This window comes from Brachionichthys hirsutus, chromosome 2, assembly GCF_040956055.1.
Source record: "Brachionichthys hirsutus isolate HB-005 chromosome 2, CSIRO-AGI_Bhir_v1, whole genome shotgun sequence".
In the NCBI taxonomy this organism is placed as follows: Eukaryota; Metazoa; Chordata; class Actinopteri; order Lophiiformes; family Brachionichthyidae; genus Brachionichthys; species Brachionichthys hirsutus.
Genome location: NC_090898.1, coordinates 12,027,143 through 12,050,768, shown reverse-complemented (window position 1 = coordinate 12,050,768; position 23,626 = coordinate 12,027,143). Strand labels below are relative to the sequence as shown.

Genomic DNA, 23,626 nt, shown 5'->3' with positions numbered 1-23,626 from the left:
TTGTCAATCTTATATACTGTTCTTCATATTTGCAGTAAAACGAATAAAAAGTAAAAGTGTTCTCTTGACTAGGAATGGGATTATGTAACTTGTTGTAAGACTGGAATAGCTAGTGGCACAAAACATTTCAGCAACAATCGTTTTTACTCCTGTAGTTCTCTGAAAATATGGCATATACTGCAATTTGAAGAGAATGGCGCCCATCCCGGCTGACACTGGGCGGGAGGTGGTGTAAGCCCTGGACACATTGACAGTTTATCACAGGGCTAACATACAAACAAACAAACAAACAAACACAGTCATTCATGCCAATGGGTAATTTAGAATCACGTCACCTACATTGCATGTTTCTGGTGATGGGAGGAAGCCAGAGAACCCAAATAGATGTGGAGAGAACGTGCAAACTCAACACAGGATTGACCACGGTGAATGCGAACCAAGGAATTCAGTTTTTGCTATGAGTCCAAAGTATGAAACAGCTGAGCTGAATCACGCTGCAAAAAGAGAGAAAGGGCTGGACATGAACATTCTTCACCAAGTTGAGTGAATCATAAAAACAGTCCCTTCTGACTGAGACTGTGGCGTAATCAAGATTCAAGATTCAAGATTCAGCTTGGCTTGTAACAGCAAAAGGTAAGAAATCCGTCTCATGTCTTGATGTTAATTTGACCAAAGTGCGTCTTTTCGTTAAGCATTACTTAATCCTGCACTGCGCTTTACTGTAAATTGGAGATTATTACTTGTGAAACCTGAAGTGTTGAGCTGATGAAAACAGAGATTCCTTAAAGAGTTATAATTTTGTTAAGCATTCGGCCACTTCTCCAAAGGACTGATCGCAGGTGTTGCCGGAGTCTATCCCAGCTAACTACTGACTACGATAAGATGCCAGCTCAGGGCAGCTCAAGTAGTCAATGCCGGGCCACCATTCACACTGATACAGACAATTTTACAGCGACCAATTCCCCTACATTGAATTTTTTTGGTGGTGGGAAGAAGCAGGAGAACCCGGAAGAGAACCCACGCAGAAAAGGGGAGAACCTACAAACTTCACATAGAAAAGTCCCAGTCCCACTGTTGTTGGCAACAGCGTTACCATTTGCCCCACTGTGCTGCCCAGTTAGAGGTTTGTTTGTGGTTCATTAATCATTCAACCATTTGACTTCAATGTCTGTAAATGGTGACTCTTTTCTTTGCAGTCAAAGTGTTAGTTGTGTTCCTCTCACACGATGATTAAATGTTTTGTCTGTTGTGAAATGTTGTAATGTTTTACTTTAACAGATGGAATTACCTCCCCGACCAGAACTGTTTGATTTTCATGGCATCTCAATGACCCATTATTTCACCGACACCTGGGAGAGAGTTCAAAACTTTAAGGCCAGGCCAGATGATATCCTGATTGCAACATATCCTAAAGCAGGTCAGTCCAAGTGCCAGTCAGTGTAAATGCCGTATATCCTTTAAAAGACATGGATGTGTGTGTACCGTAGATAGATGTATTTTCTTTTCTCTGTCTTTTAGGAACAACGTGGGTCTCCTACATTCTTGACCTGCTGTACTTTGGTCAGACAGCCCCAGACAGACTGACATCCATGCCAATCTATACAAGAGTCCCTTTCTTGGAGATTAGGCACACATTGGCATTGGATTCAGGTTCTCTCAATGAAAATATGCTCATCTTATTTTCGCAAACACGCATCACACTCCATCCTACCATCCTACCTATGACAGCCTGCACTCCCCACCTGCCATTCCTCATCAGCCATTCACTCATCAAAATAACATTTTATATTACACCAACACTGTATATCATTTATGATATCATTTGTGTGTGTGTGTCTATATAGCAATTAAAAATGGTTTTTTCTTTTTTCTTTTTTTTACATGTTTTAGCATTGATTTTGATGTTTTGTAGACGGCCGGAATGGATCCTTTTTTTTGGTTCAGTTATTTGTATGCATTTGACATATACCGGTAAGCGAATTGAGTTAATTCTAAGAATCCAGGAATGAATTATACTGTATATCAAGGTATTGCTGTACTTTTAGAGATCCTAAAGGAGCATTTCATGAACATAAGTGAGAAATTGCATTATTACAGTAAGCTAATATCCTTTTTCAAGATATTATATTTACCATGTATGAGCAGGACAAAGAGTATTTAATAATGACTTCAGATTATAAGGTTTTGCTTTCTCCATCTTTACTGTTTCATAAAGGAATTGATCTGGTAGAGAATCTTCCGAACTCTCCACGAATCATTAAAACGCATCTTCCAGTCCAGTTAATACCAAAGTCCTTTTGGGAACAAACATGCAAGGTGAGTAGTTTGCATGATTTCTGTTAACAATATTTAAAGTATATTTAACAACACTGACGATTCCATTTGAAGACTGAATGGGGAGAATACTCTTGCAAAGATCATTTTTGTTTCTTTTCTAGATCGTCTATGTAGCCCGCAATGCCAAAGACAACGTGGTGTCTTTTTTTCACTTTGATCGCATGGTCTTGTTTGAGCCTGATCCTGGAGACTGGAAAAGTTATCTCCACAAATTCATGGATGGAAAAGGTAAATATCAGTATTTTAGTGGAACAGAAGTATGGATCAGACAAACACTGAAGAACAGTTTTATATATTCTGTTTCTTTAGTGATTTATGGATCCTGGTACGACCATGTGAACGGCTGGTGGAAGAAAAAAGAGACTTATTCAAACCTCCACTACATGTTCTATGAAGACATCACTGAGGTAAACCTCAACAGGTTATCATATAATGTATCTCATGTTGTCTTTGTGGGTTGCTTGTATTCATGCAACATTTCTAAAACTGTCTATTTGAGAGTTTTTAAATAAATTTATCTTTTCATGGTGTTTTTAGGATGGTGCACGAGAATTAGACAAATTCTGCTCCTTTCTTGGTTTGTCTCCCTCACTTAAAGAGAAGAGACAAATTATAGATGAAGTGCAGTTTGACAATATGAAACAGAACGACATGCTCAACTATTCGTCATTCCCAAACATGGATTTTACAATTTCTAAATTCATGAGAAAAGGTAAACTGACAAATACCTGCATGTGTTTCACATTAAACAAAAGTAGATTTCAGCCATATACTGATTAATTCTCTTTGGTTCTGCAGGGAAGGTTGGTGACTGGAAGAACCACTTCACTGTTGCCCAGAATGAAGAGTTTGATGAAGACTACAAGAGAAAGATGAAAGACCCCACACTGCAGTTCCGCACTGAAATCTGAATGGGACTTAACAGGCTGTGTGTATGTGGAGATTTATCTACGACTGGATATGTAGCATTTCTGTAAATTATGGCAGTGCAATGTGTTACATCAATCAATCAATTAATCAATCAATCAATCAATCAAGATTTTACTGCCATGTGCACAATTGCAAGAACTCTCCTGGTTCTTTTATACCATTCAGATGTGTGTAATCAATGAAGAGAATGTTGGTAAAGTTCAGACATTCCTATAAACAACAATTCAGGTAGAAGTTGGTGAGGAAAATCAGCGCCGAGGTTCGGCCATGTTTCTTGTAGCATTGACAACATTATGATGATGTTCAATGTTCACTTCTGCTGAACTTCTGCGACACTCTGGTTGTCAATGCATGTTCTCGGGTACACCTATAACAAATATAGTAGGCCTTGAAGCTAAATCCGGCGTCATTTGTTAATTTAAAGCTTGAGTGAACTGGAATGCTGAAATATGAATTTGTGAAATCAATAACAGTAAACCAGTAAGAATCTACTGGAACCTGTAATATTCATGTTGCAACATTTGGTTCAATTGAGGCTAGATCTGATTACCATGCAGGGTTTATGCAAGAAAACTTTCTCATGTCCGCATTCACGTGGAAAGAGTCAGAAGCAGATGGAAGAGCTTCAAAGTTTTGCACTCTGTGATTCCTGTCCTGAGGATGTGGAAACTGTTTGTGGGGCACTTACTAATCTTTGTCAATCTGTTGTGCCTAAGAAAGAGAAAGTGTGTCACATTCAAAGTGTTTCATGAACTACTATTTGAATGGATTTGAGAAATAACATTTTGCTGTGAATCTCTTGTAGTATTTAAATTGTCTGAACACAAAGAAATGAACGTTTGAAAATGAAATCTTTTTTTTTTTTTTTACTAGAAAACACACTTACTAATTATTTTACTAAACATTTTCTTTTACACACCTACTGATGTATTTACTTGTCTTTTAGTTGTAAAGACTCAGTTCTTTGGTTCAAAACTATTCACACATACTGCAGATTCTGAATTTCATTATGAACAATAAAGATGAAATAACACTGCGAATGTCCGACACATGGAAAAACGGCAACATATACACGTCACAATGTTTACGAATAAGGAAAGGGTTTCCTGTTTTTTGGAGAGACATGGCTTTGCCTCAGATAAGCGGCTGAAGATGTCTGATTGTTTTGTGGTTGTTGAAGTAGTTCAACTTGCTTCTGCAGTTTTTCACAGTTTGCTGACTATTGCTTGCATATGTAAATTAGAATAAATGTTTAATTTAGAATGGGAATTAAAATAAGAGAAGCTAGAGAATGCTGTGGAACAAGAGGGCAGAAGAACTCCAGTGGAAGAAAGTTGTTAGATGCGCAGCAGGAGAATCAGCAGGTCAGAATGTCTGATGATCAACTCAAGGTATGTAATTGATGTCTCTTAATATACAGTGGGGGGGCAGCACAGTGGTGCAGTGGGAAGCGCTGTTGCCTGACATCAAAAAAAGCTCCAGGATCAATCCCTGTCTGAGCAGAGGTTGTATATTCTCCGTGGGTCCGCTCCGAATTGGACGGCTGCCTCCCACCTCCAAAAACAGGCAGCTTAGGTGAACTTGCTTCTCTAAATTGTCTCATGAGTGTGAGCGTGGGTAGGTGTCTGTGTTTCCATGTGGCCCTGAGATGATCTGGCGACTTACCCAGTGTGTACCCTGCCTCTCGCTTGCAGTCAGCTGGGATACTCTTCAGTGTAATCCATGACCCAGATTTGGATAAGTGGCAGGAGATGGGACTATTGTGATCCACTCATCTTCAAAAAGATGAATGAATGAATGAATGAACAGTGGTTTTCGACAAGAACTAGAAAAGCACTCAGAGCGCAGACCTCCTCCAAGCAGCTCTTTCCCCGTGTAATTGGATTCACACCGTCCACATGCTGATCTGGATCATAATCTAAATGGTATTTTCATTACAATGAAATGGTTAGAATTTGATTCCTGTAGTACAGTGCCAATACATTTATTTTTTTATCTCCGCCAAAACAGAGGTTATGTAATCGCTGATGTTTGTTTGTCTGTCCGTGCATTAGAAAGATAACTCAAAAAGTTCCGGACGGATCTTGATGAACAGATCAGATCAACATGTTAAACAGTTGAGTCAAATGTAAAAACTTGAGGCTGCTTCATGGTGACACTTCAAATAGATGAAACTCAAGTCTTCAGCATTAATGAGAAGAGTTAGCTGCACTGCGTTTAAAGTTTAAACTGTGATATTTATTAGGGTATGTATTATTTACTATACAATTTGAATTTCTTGAACAATTAGGATTAAAAATTAAGGTTTACTTGAAATAAAAAAGAACTACTAATCATGGGTCAAATTTTTGACATTTAAAATCTTTATTCCTCTGCGCTCCCTGAGTGCTTTTCTAGTTTCTGCTGTGATGTAATTGTTTTCTTTGGTAGATGGAATTACCTCCCCGACCTGAACTGTTTGATTTTCATGGCATCTCAATGACCAAATATGTCACAGCTACCTGGGAAAGAGTTCAAAACTTTAAGGCCAGGCCAGATGATATCCTGATTGCAACATATCCCAAAGCAGGTTAGTCAACATGATCAGTCAACGTGAGTCTTTCCTATAAGATATGGATGTGCACAATGGGGAAACATTTTGGAATAATTTTGTCTTTCTTGCTGTCTTTTAGGAACAACGTGGGTTTCCTACATACTTGACCTGCTGTACTTTGGGCAGACATCCCCAGACAGACTGACATCCATCCCAATCAATAAGAGAGTCCCTTATTTGGAGACCACGGACGGGTATATAGATACAGGTTAGATAAATGATGAAATGTATTCAACATATTTACAAAAACATGCGTCAGAAACACACTCGGAACAACAATGACTTTTACTTAATTTTAGGCTAAAAGAGTATTTTATTCACTTCAGTGAGAAATTACATAATTACAGTAATTCTCTACATCAGGAGTCTCAAACTCAAATTACTTGGGGGCCGCAGGGGGCAGAGTCTGGGTGAGGTCGGGCCGCATCCGGTATCACACAAAAAAAGGCTTTAAAAAAAAAACTAATGTTCACAGTTCTTTCGTTAGTTTAGGCTAGTTTTACTCAATCGACAACTCAAAATACATTCTTGAGATAGCATTCACTGAATAAATAATAATAATGATATAAAGCTCATGAGTTGCATTCAATTAAACTTTCATATCGTCCTATCGTCCTGCTTTTCACAAATTACCATCCGGGCTGAGAGTTCGAGACCGCGCTCTACATTAATATGCTGTTTCAAGACATTGTATTTACCACATATTAGCAGTCCAAAGGCATTTAAATGACTTCAGATTATAATGATTTTGCTTTCTTCATCTTTACTGTTTCATAAAGGAATCGATCTGGTAGAGAATCTTCCCACCTCTCCACGAATCATTAAAACGCATCTTCCAGTCCAGTTCATACCAAAGTCCTTTTGGGAACAAACATGCAAGGTTAGTAGTGTGTGTGTTACTTGCATTGTTTCTGTGTGCACAAAATGCAAATAATCTTCAACAGGGCTCATTATTCCATTTGTGAGAAAATACTTAAAAATATGAGTGTTCTTTACTTTGTAGGTCATCTACCTGGCCCGCAATGCCAAAGACAACGTGGTGTCTAATTTTCACTTTGGTCGTATGATTATGATTAGGCCTGATCCTGGAGACTGGAATAGCTACCTCCACAAATTCATGGCTGGAAAAGGTAAATATCAGTCTTTGAGTGGAACAGAGAAGTATGGATGAGACAAACACTGAAGAACAGTTCTATATATTCTGTTTCTTTAGTGATTTATGGATCCTGGTACGACCATGTGAACGGCTGGTGGAAGAAAAAAGAGACTTATTCAAACCTCCACTACATGTTCTATGAAGACATCACTGAGGTAAACCTCAACAGGTTATCATATAATGTATCTCATGTTGTCTTTGTGGGTTTCTTGTTTTCATGCAAAATTTCTAAAACTGTCTAGTTGGAAATAATTGTATCTTCTCATTGTATTTTAGGATGGTGCACGAGAATTAGACAAACTCTGCTCCTTTCTCGGTTTGTCTCCCTCACTTGAAGAGAAGAAACAAATTACAGATGAAGTGCAGTTTGACAATATGAAACACAATAATATGGTCAACTATTCTACAAGCCCATGGATGGATTTCAATATTTCAGCTTTCATGAGAAAAGGTAATTATGCAAATAACAAATAAGTAAATACATAACCTTATACAAACCAAGATCTCCACCTAAAGGTAAAAAAACAAACCTGTTTCTGTTTGTCTTCTGCAGGGAAGGTTGGTGACTGGAAGAACCACTTCACTGTGGCCCAGAATGAAGAGTTTGATGAAGACTACAAGAGAAAGATGAAAGATCCAACACTTCAGTTCCGCACTGAAATCTAAACAGACAGAAAGGTTGCATATATATTATTAAGAATGAATCATGATTTCAAATTATAATTCTCTAATGTACTCTAACATTCTATCTAATAAATATATTCATCAGTTGTCTGTAATTTTATCTGTCGTATATTGGTGTGGCTTGTGTTTTCTTCAGAGGTGTGAACTATCAAACATATTGTGAAGCAAATAATTAATCTTTCAATAAATTGGGCACAATTCTATAAAAAGTGTGTTTTATTATTTTGTCAATCCTTTCATTCTGTTTTCTTTAACTTTTTACAGTGTCCCAAATGTATCCTGCCTATGTCTATGTAAAACAAGTGAATGTGTTTCTTGTCCATTTATTTTGTCAAATGTCTTATTTGAGCGTCACATGTCCTTTGTTCTATATTTTAAATGGACTCCTAGAAATTCACCCGCTGTTATGTCTTTAGGTCAGAAGGCGGCAGGATATAGAGCAAGGCAACATTTACTCCATCAAATCTTTGATCGGGTCATTATAATCTGCTGCTGCAGTAGATTCTCATTCATCCAGGTCATGGCAGTCCTTGGATGTTGAATCTGAAGAGCCTGGGCTTCTTTCTTTCGGGTTTAGACGCTTTGTGCCTGTCCCACTGTGCTGCTGTTGCTGATTTGCACTATTGCTTGCTGATTCTCACTCTCTTTGTGTATACAGAATATATATTGTTGCTTTAAGAAGGAGAATTTGGTTTTTGTTTTTGACTATGTTCCGATGAGTGCCTTAAGCCGTGGGCCTTCACACAATTTTATTATGTTTGCATAATGATAATAAAGTATCTTGAATTTTGAATCTTGAATCTAGAGACATTTCACCTCCCGTCCAAGAGACTTCTCCCGTTCTAACTGCTGGGAGAGCATTTAAAAGTTTCATTTCATTAAGCTGATCAGGATCCCGATCAGCTTGTTTGTCTACGTGTGTCTCTATGGCCTCTCCCTCCGAGTCCAGGACATTTACTGCACCCATTTTACCCCTCAATTATAGTAATTACATAATTAGATTAAATTAAATACAAGACTGTTGTGTAACAAGACAGAAGAGGAAAAATAATTAAAGCAGAAGAAAAGTGTCAGATGTACAGTGGAGAATCCAGCATATCAGAATGACTGATGATCAACCCAAGGTATGAAATGACCTCTCTTAAGATACTGTGGGACTTATTCTCAAGAAGGATTCAAACTGTTGTTACTTTATAATACATATAACTGCAGTTAAATATGTGCAAAACCTGCTGTGAGTATGTTAAGAGTAGCCGTCACTTTTAACCTCTCACTCTTTTATTATTATTGTTGGCTGGTCTGTTGGGCCAGGATCATGTAGTAGAAGGAAAATTATATCCCAGTGTAGAATTCGATTCCAACATTTCAAAAATCTCAGGACAGGTTCATGCTTCTTGCTGTATTGCATCACCTTATCTTTTAATAATACCCTGCTGGGCTGTCATTTTGAAAGTATAGTCGAATATTTTCCCATTTCTACCAGGTATAGGATTTTGAAGTGTTCAAAAGTTCTAGATCTCCTTTGTTTGATCATTTGCTAGTCTTCCGCAGCACCTCAGTGCGTATTAACTGAGCACTGATCCTCAAACCTGCAGCGTGCTGTGAAGTGGAATTTTACATACAAGTAATACTTATAACATTAATTTAATTTCCTGTTAGCTCTTTTTAATCTTTAGAGACATTTTGGATTTAGTGTCTGTAAATGGTGATATTTTCCACACAATTCTTTTAACTTAGGTTTTTAACCTCCTTGTCAGAATTTGGCGCCGTACCAGTTCGCCCCACGCCTTGATTACAATGCTCATATTCCAAGTGTTGTTCTCTCTCCCATTACTCACTCACCCACTCATTCCCCTTCTCTGCCAAAGTGCTCATCTTATATTATGTGTATAACCTGTTATTTTCCCATTATTTATTTTTGTTAAATAAAGACTTATTAACTGCTTCATATGAAATCCATCTGTTGCCTCCATGGTATGATGAACCTGTGTGGCCTGACTTGTTTAATACTTCAGGATTTACTGGCTGTGAAATTTCTGGGTGGCATTGATTGGTATGATATTCCAAGTGTCCCGCCAGACTCTCACACATTCATTATACATTGTGTCAGCTCTGATGTAATTGTTTTCTGTGGTAGATGGAATTACCTCCCCGACCAGAACTGTTTGATTTCCATGGCATCTCATTGACCCATTATTTCACCGACACCTGGGAGAGAGTTCAAAACTTTAAGGCCAGGCCAGATGATATCCTGATTGCAACATATCCTAAAGCAGGTCAGTCCAAGTGCCAGTCAGTGTAAATGCCGTATATCCTTTAAAAGACATGGATGTGTGTGTACCGTAGATAGATGTATTTTCTTTTCTCTGTCTTTTAGGAACAACGTGGGTCTCCTACATTCTTGACCTGCTGTACTTTGGTCAGACAGCCCCAGACAGACTGACATCCATGCCAATCTATACAAGAGTCCCTTTCTTGGAGATTAGGCACAAATTGGCATTGGATTCAGGTTCTCTCAATGAAAATATGCTCATCTTATTTTCACAAACACGCATCACACTCCATCCTACCATCCTACCTATGACAGCCTGCACTCCCCACCTGCCATTCCTCATCAGCCATTCACTCATCAAAATAACATTTTATATTACACCAACACTGTATATCATTTATGATATCATTTGTGTGTGTGTGTCTATATAGCAATTAAAAACTTTTTTTTTCTCTCTTTTTTTTTGTTTTTATATGTTATTAGTATTGATTTTGATGTTTTTAGATGGCCGGAACAGATACATTCTATTTGTTAAGTTATTTTATGTGGGAAAATGTATTTGACATATAACGGAATTGAGTTAAGAGTCCAGGAATGAATCATACTGTATGTCAAGGTATTGCTGTACTTCAAGAGATCCTAAACGAGCATTTCATGAACTTAAGTTCATGAAATGTGTAAAAAATTGCATTATTACAGTAAGCATCTATTAATATCCCTTTTCAAGACATTATATTTACACATATGAGCAGAACAAAGAGTATTTAATAATGACTTCAGATTATAAGGTTTTGCTTTCTCCATCTTTACTGTTTCATAAAGGAATCGATCTGGTAGAGAATCTTCCCACCTCTCCACGAATCATTAAAACGCATCTTCCAGTCCAGTTGATACCAAAGTCCTTTTGGGAACAAACATGCAAGGTTAGTAGTTTGCATGATTTCTGTTAACAATATTTAAAGTATATTTAACAACACTGACGATTCCATTTGAAGACTGAATGGGGAGAATACTCTTGCAAAGATCATTTTTGTTTCTTTTCTAGATCGTCTATGTAGCCCGCAATGCCAAAGACAACGTGGTGTCCTTTTTTCACTTTGATCGCATGGACTTCATTGAGCCTGATCCTGGAGACTGGAAAAGTTATCTCCACAAATTCATGGATGGAAAAGGTAAATATCAGTATTTTAGTGGAACAGAAGTATGGATGAGACAAACACTGAAGAACAGTTTTATATATTCTGTTTCTTTAGTGATTTATGGATCCTGGTACGACCATGTGAACGGCTGGTGGAAGAAAAAAGAGACTTATTCAAACCTCCACTACATGTTCTATGAAGATATCACTGAGGTAAACCTCAACAGGTTATCATATAATGTATCTCATGTTGTCTTTGTGGGTCGCTTGTATTCATGCAACATTTCTAAAACTGTCTAGTTGGAAATAATTGTATCTTTTCATGGTGATTTTAGGATGGTGCACGAGAATTAGACAAACTCTGCTCCTTTCTTGGTTTGTCTCCCTCACTTGAAGAGAAGAAACAAATTATAGATGAGGTGCAGTTTGACAATATGAAACAGAACGACATGCTCAACTATTCGTCATTCCCAAACATGGATTTTACAATTTCTAAATTCATGAGAAAAGGTAATTATGCAAATAACAAATAACTAAATACATAACCTTATACATAACCTGTTTCTGTTTGTCTTCTGCAGGGAAGGTTGGTGACTGGAAGAACCACTTCACTGTGGCCCAGAATGAAGAGTTTGATGAAGACTACAAGAGAAAGATGAAAGATCCAACACTTCAGTTCCGCACTGAAATCTGAACAGTGATGGGAAGGTTGCATATATATGAAGAATGAATCATGAGTTCAAGTTATAGTTGTCTGTAATATTATCGTACCTATCAAGAGTAACGTCCATATCTCCAATTCCTTTGCTTCGGAATAGGTCAGTGTCACATGATAAGTGTGGTTCTTAAAATATTTGATTTTGTTCATGAAGAAGCTCATGAAATCACCACTATTGAGACCTGTGGGAATAGAAGGGTCAGGAGAGTTGGAGCTTGTTTTTTTCTCTTCTTCTTTTATTTTTCGCCTAGCTACAATGTCAAAGAGAAATCTTGGATTGCTCTTGTTTTCCTAGAGCTATTAGCAATCAGTTTTGGCCTTGCAGAGGTCCTTTCTATATGTTCTGAGGCTGTCTTGCCAGATTAAACATTCATTAAATAAATTTTCCAACCGCTTTGTCCGTTATCGGGTCGCAGGCCAAGCTGGAGCCTATCTCAGCAGTCAATGGCCGAGAGGCGGGGTACACCCTGGACAAGCCGCCAGTTCATTGCTGGGCAACACAGAGACAGACAATCCCAGATTAAACAAGAAATCCAATTTAGTTGAGAACATATTCTCAGAGCCTTTGGACTGTTTACTTTAGAGATCTAATTTCAGAGTGAATCCATGGAGCTCGCCTTTTTGCTTCAAATTTGAATTTTTTCTTATTCTTAAAGCAATCCATGACTGCTCTGACAAATCGTTCTAAAAACACTAGAATTTACCTTGACTACGTAAATACACAGACACAAATATATAATTTATCAATATATAGTTAATCAAGGAAGAAAGCAAAGGAAGCTACAACAGATAGGGGCAGATTGACACTCAAATTACAATAACAGGATTACATATCATGAAGAAAAAACAACAGGAGAGCGGAGTCAGTAACCTCAACCCTTATTTCAAAGGAAAGAAAGTGCAAATATTTATTCAACAGCTGAAATAGCATCGATTCGGCAGCCATTTTTATCTTGCTTGGTTGAATCACAGTTTCAGCAAGAGCTTTGCAGTTGATTGTAAGTACAATCTTTCATTTGATTTTCCTTGGAGATTATATGACAAGAAAATCAGATGAACTGTTAAAGTTAATTTAAACAATAACTAGAAAGACAATCAGAGATTGCAGACCCTCGCCTCCAATAGACTATTCGATCTTGCGAGACAGTAAACGGGGCTTCCGGATCAGAGGGGCCAAACCTGCTCTAGCTTGCTGCTCCGGAATGTACTACAAGCCATCTTCTGGACTCTTTTTCCCATCATGCCATTCGTGTCCCTCCCTCTTAAAGTGGCAGTTTACAGCACAGGCACAATTCCAGATGTAAAAATAATTCTAGAATCTGGATCCAGATCCGGATCAACGCCATTCTCGGAGAGGACCGAGACACGGACAGAACCTTGCTTGTGTAAAATTTTCCAGTTGATTGGGTTACTAGTTTTTGACTTATGCGCTCGGACAGACAAACAAACAAACAAACAAACACCCAATTGCAATAGCCTCGCCTCCGCTTCGGTGAGGGTAAAAATGGTTATAGTGTAACCTAACATTTTTGTTTGTCTTCCCAGGATACTGAATTGGAAATAGACAAACTCTGCTCCTTTCTTGGTTTGTCTCCTTCAGAGGAGGAGAGAAAACTGCTTAGAAGTGAATTGAAGTTTGATCAAATGAAAAAGAACGATATGGTCAACTACTCCCTATTACCCCCCATGGATGTGAAAGTTTCTCCTTTCATGAGAAAAGGTGATCTGACACTTGTGTGATATCAAATCTTCTTAAACTAAAATAGCAAAAATAATCATTTTTTGCTCCTGCGGGCAAAGTTGGAGACTGGAAGAACCACTTCACAGTGGCCCAGAATGACGAGTTTGACAAAGACTACAAGAAAAAGATGATGGATCCGAAACTTCAGTTCTGCACTGAAGCCTAAACGGCCTGTGATTATTTCAAGATTGGTCCGTAGCTGATATGTAGCATTCCTGACAAATAGCAGAACTGTGGTAACTTTGATATAAACATTTTTAATGTTCTGCATGCATCCATTTTATTTAGTGTTAATTTGACATAGCAGTTGTAACAGAGTGAGTGATCACCTGGTCTCTACTTTATACGACATCCTTTAGAGATTGATTTCCAGCTGTGTAAAGTCCAGCCGTGTATCGAGAAGCAGTGTGAACCCCACTAAAAGACAGTCTAATCTAAACTGTATGCACCAAAAACAATTCTCCCTATTAAAGACTTGATTAAATAGTCAAATGTTAATATGAGCAGAAAACAAATCCTGGTAAAGAGTTACTGTGAACGTCTCCATACTGAGTTAATGAATGGTTAATCATGGAAGAATGCGAAGGAAGCTAAACTGGATGGGTGCAGAACGACCCTCGAATCACAATAACAGGGTTATATAACGTGAAGGGAGGAGCAGACGTAGTACGGGGAAAATACAACGGGAGAGAAGAGCCGGACTTTCATCGGAGCAACCAGCAACTCAGGATGTCTGATAATCCACAAAAGGTATGTGATCGGAAAAAATGTTTCTTCAAAGACAAAGTGTGCTTTCATTTGCTGTAAGTTTTCAATCATGCTGAACTAATTAGAATTGAAGTGAAGTATCATTGAATACATGCAAAACCTATAAATGTATTGTCCTTTCAAGAGAAAAAAAGGAGTCCCCATGGAGAAAGATTTATTTCTTACATAATATATACATATATATATATATATATTGTATATGTAAGACATAATTTCTTTACATATCGATTATTTTTGGGCAAACGACTTCTGCATAACTGCTATCACAAACCGCTAAAGTTGTTGAGTAGAAATTGAAATTTCAGTAAAAAATTGGAATTTAACTGAAACAATACAAATGTAAACCTTCAGTGCAAAAAACATTTCATTGTTGCCTAGAATGAAGAGTTTGATGAAGACTACGGTACAAGAGAAAGATGAAGGATCCCACACTTCGGGTCCGCACCGAGTTTTAAACAAGACAAGCTGTGTAAATATGGAGGGTGGTCTGTGGCTGGACACGTAGCGTTCCTGTGAAGCAGACATGATTTAAGGAGGCTGTCATGTTACGGGGTTTCGTTTAATCAATTCCATTTTTATATAGTAATTTCTTTGGAAGAGTTCAAGTCGTCCAGGTTGCTTGTTTTGACATCTATGTATTTAGATCATGTTCTATCCCTCCTCCTCCATTCATCTATTCATACATCTTAACCGCTTTGTCCGTTATCGGGTCGTGCTGGAGCATATCCCAGCAGTCTACGGGAGAGAAGCGGGGTACACCCTGGACAAGCCGCCAGTTCATTGTCTGTCTTGGTTGATGAGATATTCCACATTTCTGCACTGTTGAACCTTTACTTTATTGTTGATGCTCTGGACCGCTTGTTTTCGTCCCCGTCTCCACTGTTGGTTGTCCTTGCCTTGTGCCTCGTTCACTGCATGTATTGCTCTTCCTCATGACGTTGTACTAATTGCTTGTACTTGTGCTTTGGCCATTTCCGCCACTCTGCAGAGATCTATTGCTTTCTCCATCGTGAGATTTGACTCTCCAAGAAGCCTTTCTTTGAGCCTTTGATCACGTAAACTAAACACGATCTTGTCTCTGATCATGTCGTTTTCTGATAGATCAAATTCAGTCTTGGCTTTTCTGTCTCAGCTCATTCACATGCTTCTCAATGGTGACTGCATCTGACATTGGGTGCTCCCAAAACGGATCATTTCTAGCTGTAAAACAGGATTATTTGTGTTGTGCTACGTTGAATTCTGCTTGTTTTTTTGGGTTTTCTGTTTCCTCAGGCCTGGTGCTATGCTTTCTGTTGGCATAATGACAACGTGATGAGTTTGATGACTGCTATTTTAGGAAACTCCCGATGCATAAAAGAGACTTTAAACACTAATAATAACATGGGTTTATTATCTGTGACAATGAATGGTGTTCTATATCTTATGCATTTTAGACAAATTCCTCGCTCCGTCCAGAACTCTTTGACTTCCATGGCATCTCCATGACCCACTATTTCACCGACAACTGGGAGAAGATTCAAAACTTTCAGGCCAGGCCCGATGATATACTGATTGCAACATATCCCAGATCAGGTCAATCTATATTGTTTTTGCACATTCTTCTTACCCCGTAAAATAAGTGCTTGAGGTTTTGGGATAGTGTCATTTCCCTGTCTTTAATTTTTTTTTCGTTCAGGAACAACATGGGTTTCCCACATTCTTGACCTGCTGCACTTTGGTCAGACATTCCCAGAGCGACAAACATCCATCCCAATCTATGACAGAGTGCCCTTCCTGGAGCTTGCCTTCCCATTGCTGGATCTAGGTCAACTAGATGCTTAAATAAACTTAAATTAAATTTAAGTGTACACTTCAATAAACTATATTTATTATTGTGTCTGAAAGGTTTTGCAATTTATATTTTGTCTGTAACGTAAAAAACAGCACAGTAAATTCACTTCACAGAATGAGGATTTTTGCTTACTCCATCTTTGCCTCTTCATGTAGGAGTTGACTTGGCAGAAAAACTTCCCACCTCTCCACGACTCATTAAAAGTCATCTTCCAATCCAGTTTGTGCCAAAATCATTTTTGGAGCAAAACTGCAAGGTCAGAAGTTTTCATGATTATTATTTTTTATCAGTGAATGATTAGATGCTAAAGAAGACAAAAAAATAATTTACCGGTAAACACTGAATGATGAGTAAGTAAAGTAGTAGATTTTGAGACACTACAACCTCCAGATATCTCAACAAATAATTCAATTTGAGATATTTCTAATATAGATGTAAATTTGTTTTTTCTCTGCAGATAGTCTATGTCGCCCGAAATGCCAAAGACAACGTGGTGTCTTATTTTCATTTTGAACGTATGAATGTTGGTGACCCAGAGCCTGGAGACTGGAACAGCTTCCTCCACAGATTCATGGAGGGAAAGAGTAAATATGCAATATTTATACATGTATATAAACAAATCAACAGATTTATACCCAACACTGCAAGTATTTTTTTTCAAGTGTGGTTTTGTTTCTTTAGTGGTGTTTGGATCCTGGTACGACCATGTGAATGGCTTTTGGAAGAAAAAGCAGACTTATCCAAACCTCCATTATATGTTCTATGAAGACATGCTTAAGGTATCATGATTGCTTTTGTGGGTTCTTCCAAGTAAGACATATTTTGTAATGCAGTAGATTAGTACTCAGAAATTAGGATGTTTTTCTATAGTATCAAGACTATCGCTCCAAAAACTTAGCTAATCCATATAAACAGGATTTCCATCCTCAGCTAAGAGATGATGTGGATAATTTTGTAAGACACATTAGCTGTGGTGGCATGTGACAATGCTCTAATTTTCAGATTTTCCCCCGAGAAAAGTGTTGAAAGAGTGAAAACACAACAGACAGTACAGTATCGATGCCTTGAAATACAATTACTAACCAGGTAGTGCTTCAAAATATGTCGTGAGGGTACAAAGTGTTGAGCTAAGATGACACTGGTGCATGTCTCAGTTTCAGTACAGCTCTTGTCTCTCACAATCATCCACACCACCTGTCAGCTGAGGAAGGACCCTACATATGGATTGTGTAGCTAGGCAAGGAGTGTCTCCCAACTCAGTGAGAAAATGGTTATAGTGTAACCTAACATTTTTGTTTGTCTTCCCAGGATACTGAATTGGAAATAGACAAACTCTGCTCCTTTCTTGGTTTGTCTCCTTCAGAGGAGGAGAGAAAGCTGCTTAGAAGTGAATTGAAGTTTGATCAAATGAAAAAGAACGATATGGTCAACTACTCCCTATTACCCCCCATGGATGTGAAAGTTTCTCCTTTCATGAGAAAAGGTGATCTGACACTTGTGTGATATCAAATCTTCTTAAACTAAAATAGCAAAAATAATCATTTTTTGCTCCTGCAGGCAAAGTTGGAGACTGGAAGAACCACTTCACAGTGGCCCAGAATGATGAGTTTGACAAAGACTACAAGAAAAAGATGATGGATCCGAAACTTCAGTTCTGCACTGAAGCCTAAATGGGCTGTGATTATTTCAAGATTGGTCCGTAGCTGATATGCAGCATTCCTGACAAATAGCAGAACTGTGGTGTGAATTTTCTTGATATTTTCTTTTCTGTCTGAATTATGGAAGTGATTGTAAGGTAGTTTAATATTTTTAGTCTGCCTTCTTTAATTCATCTCATTAGATGTGTCATTATAACCAACAGTGCAAAAGCCTGAATTTAAAATAATCTAATAATTGCAGGTTTTAATTCTTCACTTTCGACATTCAAGTAAAAATAAACCACAGGCCCAGTGTAACTATGTAAAACATGAAACGCCAAATTGTTCATGCACAAAGAAAGGCAAAAAAAACAGTAAAAAGTATTTAATTATTTGATTGAACATTGCCCAGCTGAGGAGACGTCATACAGGAATTCGAAGAAGGATACAATTTCAGGACCCACAATACACAATCAGACAAACAGGAATTAAAAGCTAATTACGATAGGCAGATCATATTTAACAGGTACTCCTGTCAGGGTTTGGGCTTTGATTACTTTGATAAAAACGTTTTTAATGTTCTGCATGCATCCATTTTCTTTAGTGTTAATTTGACGTAGCAGTTGTAACAGAGTGAGTGATCACCTGGTCTCTACTTTATACGACATCCTTTAGAGATTGATTTCCAGCTGTGGAAAGTCCAGCCGGGTATCGAGAAGCAGTGTGAACCCCACTGAAAGACAGTCTAATCTAAACTGTATGCACCAAAAACAATTGTCCCTATTAAAGACTTGATTAAATAGTCAAATGTTAATATGAGCAGAAAACAAATCCTGGTAAAGAGTTACTGTGAACCTCTCCATACTGAGTTAACGAATGGTTAATCATGGAAGAATGCGAAGGAAGCTAAACTGGATGGATGCAGAACGACCCTCGAATCACAATAACAGGGTTATATAACGTGAAGGGAGGAGCAGACGTAGTACGGGGAAAATATAACGGGAGAGAAGAGTCGGACGTTCATCGGAGCAACCAGCAATTCAGGATGTCTGATAATCCACAAAAGGTATGTGATCGGAAAAAATGTTTCTTCAAAGACAAAGTGTGCTTTCATTTGCTGTAAGTTTTCAATCATGCTGAACTAATTAGAATTGAAGTGAAGTATCATTGAATACATGCAAAACCTATAAATGTATTGTCCTTTCAAGAGAAAAAAAGGAGTCCCCATGAAGAAAAATTTATTTCTTACATAATATATACATATATATATATGTATATATATATTGTGTATGTAAGACATAATTTCTTTACATATCGATTATTTTTGGGCAAACGACTTCTGCATAACTGCTATCACAAACCGCTAAAGTTGTTGAGTAGAAATTGAAATTTCAGTAAAAAATTGGAATTTAACTGAAACAATACAAATGTAAACCTTCAGTGCAAAAAAACATTTCATTGTTGCCTAGAATGAAGAGTTTGATGAAGACTACGGTACAAGAGAAAGATGAAGGATCCCACACTTCGGGTCCGCACCGAGTTTTAAACAGGACAAACTGTGTAAATATGGAGGGCGGTCTGTGGCTGGACACGTAGCGTTCCTGTGAAGCAGACATGATTTAAGGAGGCTGTCATGTTACGGGGTTTTGTTTAATCAATTCCATTTTTATATAGTAATTTCTTTGGAAGAGTTCAAGTCGTCCAGGTTGCTTGTTTTGACATCTATGTATTTAGATCATGTTCTATCCCTCCTCCTCCATTCATCTATTCATACATCTTAACCGCTTTGTCCGTTATCGGGTCGCGGGCCGTGCTGGAGCCTATCCCAGCAGTCTACGGGAGAGAAGCGGGGTACACCCAGGACAAGCCGCCAGTTAATTGGAGAGAACCCATGCAGAGAACATTTTTCACGTGAAACAAATGACATTTACTGTGAATTCCCTTTTTCATAATTCATATTCCAGGTTCGTAGTGAATTTAAAGCCAATGCACCTCATGTATTTGCAATCTGCCTGGTGAATCGCTCCTGCAAGCTGTTCCCTTTGAGGGGGCGTGAACTTCTCCATTCACAGTTCAGTGTCATAAGATTACATAACATATCAGTTCAGTGTATTTTGCTGAACTATGCACCAGCACGTCCTCAGAAACCATAAACCTGACTACAATGTTGAAGGGGTTGGTGGGTAGGAAAGACTAAAAAGATTTGGAAGGATGGGTGGGTGGCTGTAAACTATCACATATCATCTGGAACTGGGAGTCAGATTACAGTGTACAAAGTACACAGGAGGGAGTTTTATGTAACAGGAAGGGGGGGGGGGGGGGGGCGAAACCAAATTTGGGGAAGCTGAGAACAGCAGAGAAGCGTTTAGATACACAGCAGCGACACCAGCTGATTAAAATGTCTGATGATTCCTATAAGGAGCCGTATATCACTGGAACGATCGCTCTTTAGAGCCGCAGGATGCTTCTCTCTCCAGTAGGCTTCATGCATTTCTCTTGAGATATTGTCTTCTTATATGTAGCTTTTGCACACCAACACATTTTTGCATAATGGTTGAGCTTACCACTCTCTCGGCAAGACACCCCAAATGCCGGGCAGTGTCTTGGTTGATGAGATATTCCACATTTCTGCACTGTTGAACCTTTACTTTATTGTTGATGCTCTGGACTGCTTGTTTTCGTCCCCGTCTCCACTGTTGGTTGTCCTTGCCTTGTGCCTCGTTCACTGCATGTATTGCTCTTCCTCATGACGTTGTACTAATTGCTTGTACTTGTGCTTTGGCCGTCTCCGCCACTCTGCAGAGATCTATTGCTTTCTCCAGCGTGAGATTTGACTCTCCAAGAAGCCTTTCTTTGAGCCTTTGATCATGTAAACTAAACACGATCTTGTCTCTGATCATGTCGTTTTCTGATAGATCAAATTCAGTCTTGGCTTTTCTGTCTCAGCTCATTCACGTGCTTCTCAATGGTGACTGCATCTGACATTGGGTGCGCCCAAAACGGATCATTTCTAGCTGTAAAACAGGATTATTTGTGTTGTGCTACGTTGAATTCTGCTTGTTTTTTCGGGTTTTCTGTTTCCTCAGGGCTGGTGCTATGCTTTCTGTTGGCATAATGACAACGTGATGAGTTTGATGACTGCTATTTTAGGAAACTCCCGATGCATAAAAGAGACTTTAAACACTAATAATAACATGGGTTTATTATCTGTGACAATGAATGGTGTTCTATATCTTATGCATTTTAGACAAATTCCTCGCACCGTCCAGAACTCTTTGACTTCCATGGCATCTCCATGACCCACTATTTCACCGACAACTGGGAGAATGTTCAAAACTTCCAGGCCAGGCCAGACGATATACTGATTGCAACATACCCAAAAGCAGGTCAGTCCACTTGATTTGGAGAGTTTATTTATTTATTTGATTGTATTAAATAGTGTTTCCATCTAGCAAACTTATTTACAGCCACACACGTCACTTCCTGTGTCTGGATAAAGCATTTCTCACAAATTAACTGTAGCCTCAGGTTTATGTGATGTTTCATATCATAGTTGTCCTTTTTAATCAGTTATGTGTTCTATTAATGACGGTGTGGTATGTTTATTATAAGCTTTAAACATTTGTAATAGAAATCGCAAGCCTTCATGTTGTGTCTTTGGACAACACAACCCAATGTTCCAATGGGAACGGGAGGAACTAACGAACTTCTACCTTTGTCCCTCCTTTCAGGGACAACATGGGTCTCCTACATCCTTGACCTGCTGTTTTTTGGTCAGACATCCACAGACCGTCAGACATCCATGATATATGATAGAGTACCTTTCTTGGAGTTCACGGATTCAGGTTCAACAGGCAGCACACTCACCACACCTCACAAATATGTCTCATAAAAATAGAAGAACTTCAACTAAACACAAGTATTCGGTTTCGTGATTTTGCTTCAATGTATCTGAAAATTTTGACAATTGTCTCTTACAAGACATGAAATAGAAGCCGTCCAAAATTACTGAAGTATTTCACGGGTTTACACTTTGCTGAATCCATCTTTGCCATGCAGTTGTTTATGTGGGAGTTGACCTGGCGGACAAACTTCCCACATCTCCACGACTCATTAAAACCCATTTGCCAGTTCAGCTTGTGCCAAAGGTTTTTTGGGAGAAAAACTGCAAGGTCAGAAGTTTGTGTGTCAGTTGCAAATAATGAATGAATTTGAATAAGTAGAATTTGAGAAATATCAGTAAAAACCAGTACTACGATGAAAATGTGTATACAAGCATTTCTCAGGTAATTGAAGTGTTTTTCCTCCTGTAGATTGTCTACGTAGCGCGTAATGCAAAGGACAGCATGGTGTCTTATTATCATTTTGAGCAAATGAACATCGTTCAACCAGAGCCTGGAGACTGGAACAGCTATATCCGCAGATTCATGGAGGGAACGGGTATTTATAAAATAGACAAAAGAGCTGTTTAATTGAAACAAACATACACAGATTCCTACTGAACATTCCAAATGAGTTTGCACGTGATGATCCGTTGCTTTAGTGGGGTACGGATCCTGGTACGACCATGTGACCGGTTGGTGGAAGAAGAAACAGACTTATTCAAATCTCCATTATATGTTCTATGAAGACATGATTGAGGTACATTTTTGTATGTTCTTCCAACTGAGACAATTCCTCTGAAGTCCTTCCTTGTGCTGGTAATAATGCACTGATGCTATCGGCTCACCAGGATACTGCAAGGGAAATAGACAAACTCTGCAGCTTTGTTGGCTTGTCGCTGTCTGCAGAGGAGGAGAATCGAATCACAGAGACAGTGCACTTTGATAATATGACAAGGAATGACGCGGTCAACTATTCCAAACTCCCTATCATGAATGTCAACATTTCTCCCTTTTTGAGAAAAGGTAAGCTGATTTATTTTTATGATGATACCTCTGCACCTTAAGATGAAACTAATTCACTGTGGTTCTACAGGGAAGGTTGGTGACTGGAGGAACCATTTCACTGTTGCTCAGAATGAAGAATTTGATGAAGACTACAAGAAAAAGATGAACGATCCCGCGCTGCTGTTCCGCACTACAATCTGAAATAGTTGTGTATTCTGAGTCCAGTCCAAGACCAATATAATGGTGGAAAGACTTGGACATTATTCACATCTTTTATATAATATTTAGAACACCTTTTTCTTTCACGTTAATAGCTCAGCTAAAGCACACAGTATCGGTGCGTGCCTGTGATAAATATCGGTCACATTGAGATGCAGTTGCACACTTTGTGCAGAAAGAGCACAAGAGGTATAAATGGACAACAATTGCATCTGCAGCAATCACTTCTGAATTTAAGAGTTTAATCCCACTTAATGTGTTTCTGATTTTGTACATCTTTGTTTTTTTGCACTATAAAATCACTCTTACAGCATATTTAAGTAAAAAACAGCTTCATTTTCATCACAATTTCAGTATCAATAAACACTTTTATCATGGATATAAAAAATAAAAAAAATACAGACCTTGAGTTTGTATTTATTTTATTGATAACTGTTGTTTTCAGTCTGTACCAGTTGTTCGTGGTGAGGTTGAGATTATGAACAGGTATAGTCATGTTGCAACTGGGAACGGGTGAAAGTAGATCAGCCGCACCTCATGCCTCACACACTGAAAAAGATATGAAAAAGGACCAAAACACCCGAATGCACACATGCAGATTCTGATGTGTAAATGTTTTGGGAATTTCTTTGTGTGATTTATTGAAATGATGGAAATTTGTAACATATACACCTTTTGTAATAGCAATTTTGCTGTTTTATCATTTGTAATAA

The 23,626-nt window shown here is 38.3% G+C and overlaps 5 protein-coding genes across 5 annotated transcripts; all 5 read left to right on the top strand.

Annotated features, from left to right (window-relative positions):
• Positions 1-1,275: 1,275 nt before the first annotated feature.
• LOC137909228 (cytosolic sulfotransferase 1-like) lies at positions 1,276-3,248 on the top strand. Its single transcript, XM_068753667.1, has 7 exons — positions 1,276-1,417; positions 1,519-1,650; positions 2,216-2,316; positions 2,439-2,565; positions 2,647-2,744; positions 2,875-3,049; positions 3,136-3,248. The coding sequence occupies exons 1-7, from the start codon at positions 1,279-1,281 to the stop codon at positions 3,246-3,248; spliced, it is 885 nt and encodes a 294-aa protein (XP_068609768.1). The 5' UTR covers positions 1,276-1,278.
• Positions 3,249-4,637: 1,389 nt separating this feature from the next.
• LOC137909657 (cytosolic sulfotransferase 1-like) lies at positions 4,638-7,682 on the top strand. The gene is made up of 8 exons (XM_068754121.1): positions 4,638-4,658; positions 5,698-5,836; positions 5,940-6,068; positions 6,640-6,740; positions 6,864-6,990; positions 7,074-7,171; positions 7,293-7,467; positions 7,570-7,682. Exons 1-8 carry the CDS (start codon positions 4,638-4,640, stop codon positions 7,680-7,682), a joined length of 903 nt encoding a protein of 300 aa, XP_068610222.1.
• A 1,121-nt stretch (positions 7,683-8,803) lies between these two features.
• LOC137908915 (cytosolic sulfotransferase 1-like) lies at positions 8,804-11,804 on the top strand. Its single transcript, XM_068753346.1, has 8 exons — positions 8,804-8,824; positions 9,838-9,976; positions 10,078-10,209; positions 10,795-10,895; positions 11,018-11,144; positions 11,226-11,323; positions 11,446-11,620; positions 11,692-11,804. The coding sequence occupies exons 1-8, from the start codon at positions 8,804-8,806 to the stop codon at positions 11,802-11,804; spliced, it is 906 nt and encodes a 301-aa protein (XP_068609447.1).
• A 2,459-nt stretch (positions 11,805-14,263) lies between these two features.
• LOC137901483 (cytosolic sulfotransferase 3-like) lies at positions 14,264-17,927 on the top strand. The gene is made up of 8 exons (XM_068745521.1): positions 14,264-14,319; positions 15,771-15,909; positions 16,013-16,141; positions 16,324-16,424; positions 16,626-16,752; positions 16,850-16,947; positions 17,477-17,651; positions 17,726-17,927. Exons 1-8 carry the CDS (start codon positions 14,299-14,301, stop codon positions 17,836-17,838), a joined length of 903 nt encoding a protein of 300 aa, XP_068601622.1. The 5' UTR covers positions 14,264-14,298; the 3' UTR covers positions 17,839-17,927.
• Positions 17,928-18,858: 931 nt separating this feature from the next.
• LOC137901494 (cytosolic sulfotransferase 3-like) lies at positions 18,859-23,620 on the top strand. The gene is made up of 8 exons (XM_068745533.1): positions 18,859-18,871; positions 21,053-21,191; positions 21,537-21,650; positions 21,865-21,977; positions 22,119-22,245; positions 22,349-22,446; positions 22,538-22,712; positions 22,783-23,620. Exons 2-8 carry the CDS (start codon positions 21,101-21,103, stop codon positions 22,893-22,895), a joined length of 831 nt encoding a protein of 276 aa, XP_068601634.1. The 5' UTR covers positions 18,859-18,871; positions 21,053-21,100; the 3' UTR covers positions 22,896-23,620.
• The last annotated feature ends 6 nt before the right edge of the window (positions 23,621-23,626 follow it).

Bases quoted from the DNA above. Each gene is read 5' to 3' on its own strand.
- LOC137901483 (XM_068745521.1), top strand. From the start codon at position 14,299: ATGTCTGATAATCCACAAAAG. The intron at 16,425-16,625 runs GTCAGAAGTTTT...TTTTCTCTGCAG, and splicing joins TTTTGGAGCAAAACTGCAAG to ATAGTCTATGTCGCCCGAAA. The intron at 16,948-17,476 runs GTATCATGATTG...TTGTCTTCCCAG, and splicing joins TCTATGAAGACATGCTTAAG to GATACTGAATTGGAAATAGA.
- LOC137909657 (XM_068754121.1), top strand. From the start codon at position 4,638: ATGTCTGATGATCAACTCAAG. The intron at 6,069-6,639 runs GTTAGATAAATG...TGTTTCATAAAG, and splicing joins GGACGGGTATATAGATACAG to GAATCGATCTGGTAGAGAAT. The intron at 6,741-6,863 runs GTTAGTAGTGTG...TTTACTTTGTAG, and splicing joins TTTGGGAACAAACATGCAAG to GTCATCTACCTGGCCCGCAA.
- LOC137909228 (XM_068753667.1), top strand. From the start codon at position 1,279: ATGGAATTACCTCCCCGACCAGAACTGTTTGATTTTCATGGCATCTCA. The intron at 1,418-1,518 runs GTCAGTCCAAGT...TCTGTCTTTTAG, and splicing joins TGCAACATATCCTAAAGCAG to GAACAACGTGGGTCTCCTAC. The intron at 3,050-3,135 runs GTAAACTGACAA...TTGGTTCTGCAG, and splicing joins TTCTAAATTCATGAGAAAAG to GGAAGGTTGGTGACTGGAAG.
- LOC137908915 (XM_068753346.1), top strand. From the start codon at position 8,804: ATGACTGATGATCAACCCAAG. The intron at 10,896-11,017 runs GTTAGTAGTTTG...TTTCTTTTCTAG, and splicing joins TTTGGGAACAAACATGCAAG to ATCGTCTATGTAGCCCGCAA. The intron at 11,145-11,225 runs GTAAATATCAGT...CTGTTTCTTTAG, and splicing joins CAAATTCATGGATGGAAAAG to TGATTTATGGATCCTGGTAC.
- LOC137901494 (XM_068745533.1), top strand. From the start codon at position 21,101: ATGACCCACTATTTCACCGACAACTGGGAGAATGTTCAAAACTTCCAG. The intron at 21,978-22,118 runs GTCAGAAGTTTG...TTCCTCCTGTAG, and splicing joins TTTGGGAGAAAAACTGCAAG to ATTGTCTACGTAGCGCGTAA. The intron at 22,447-22,537 runs GTACATTTTTGT...TCGGCTCACCAG, and splicing joins TCTATGAAGACATGATTGAG to GATACTGCAAGGGAAATAGA.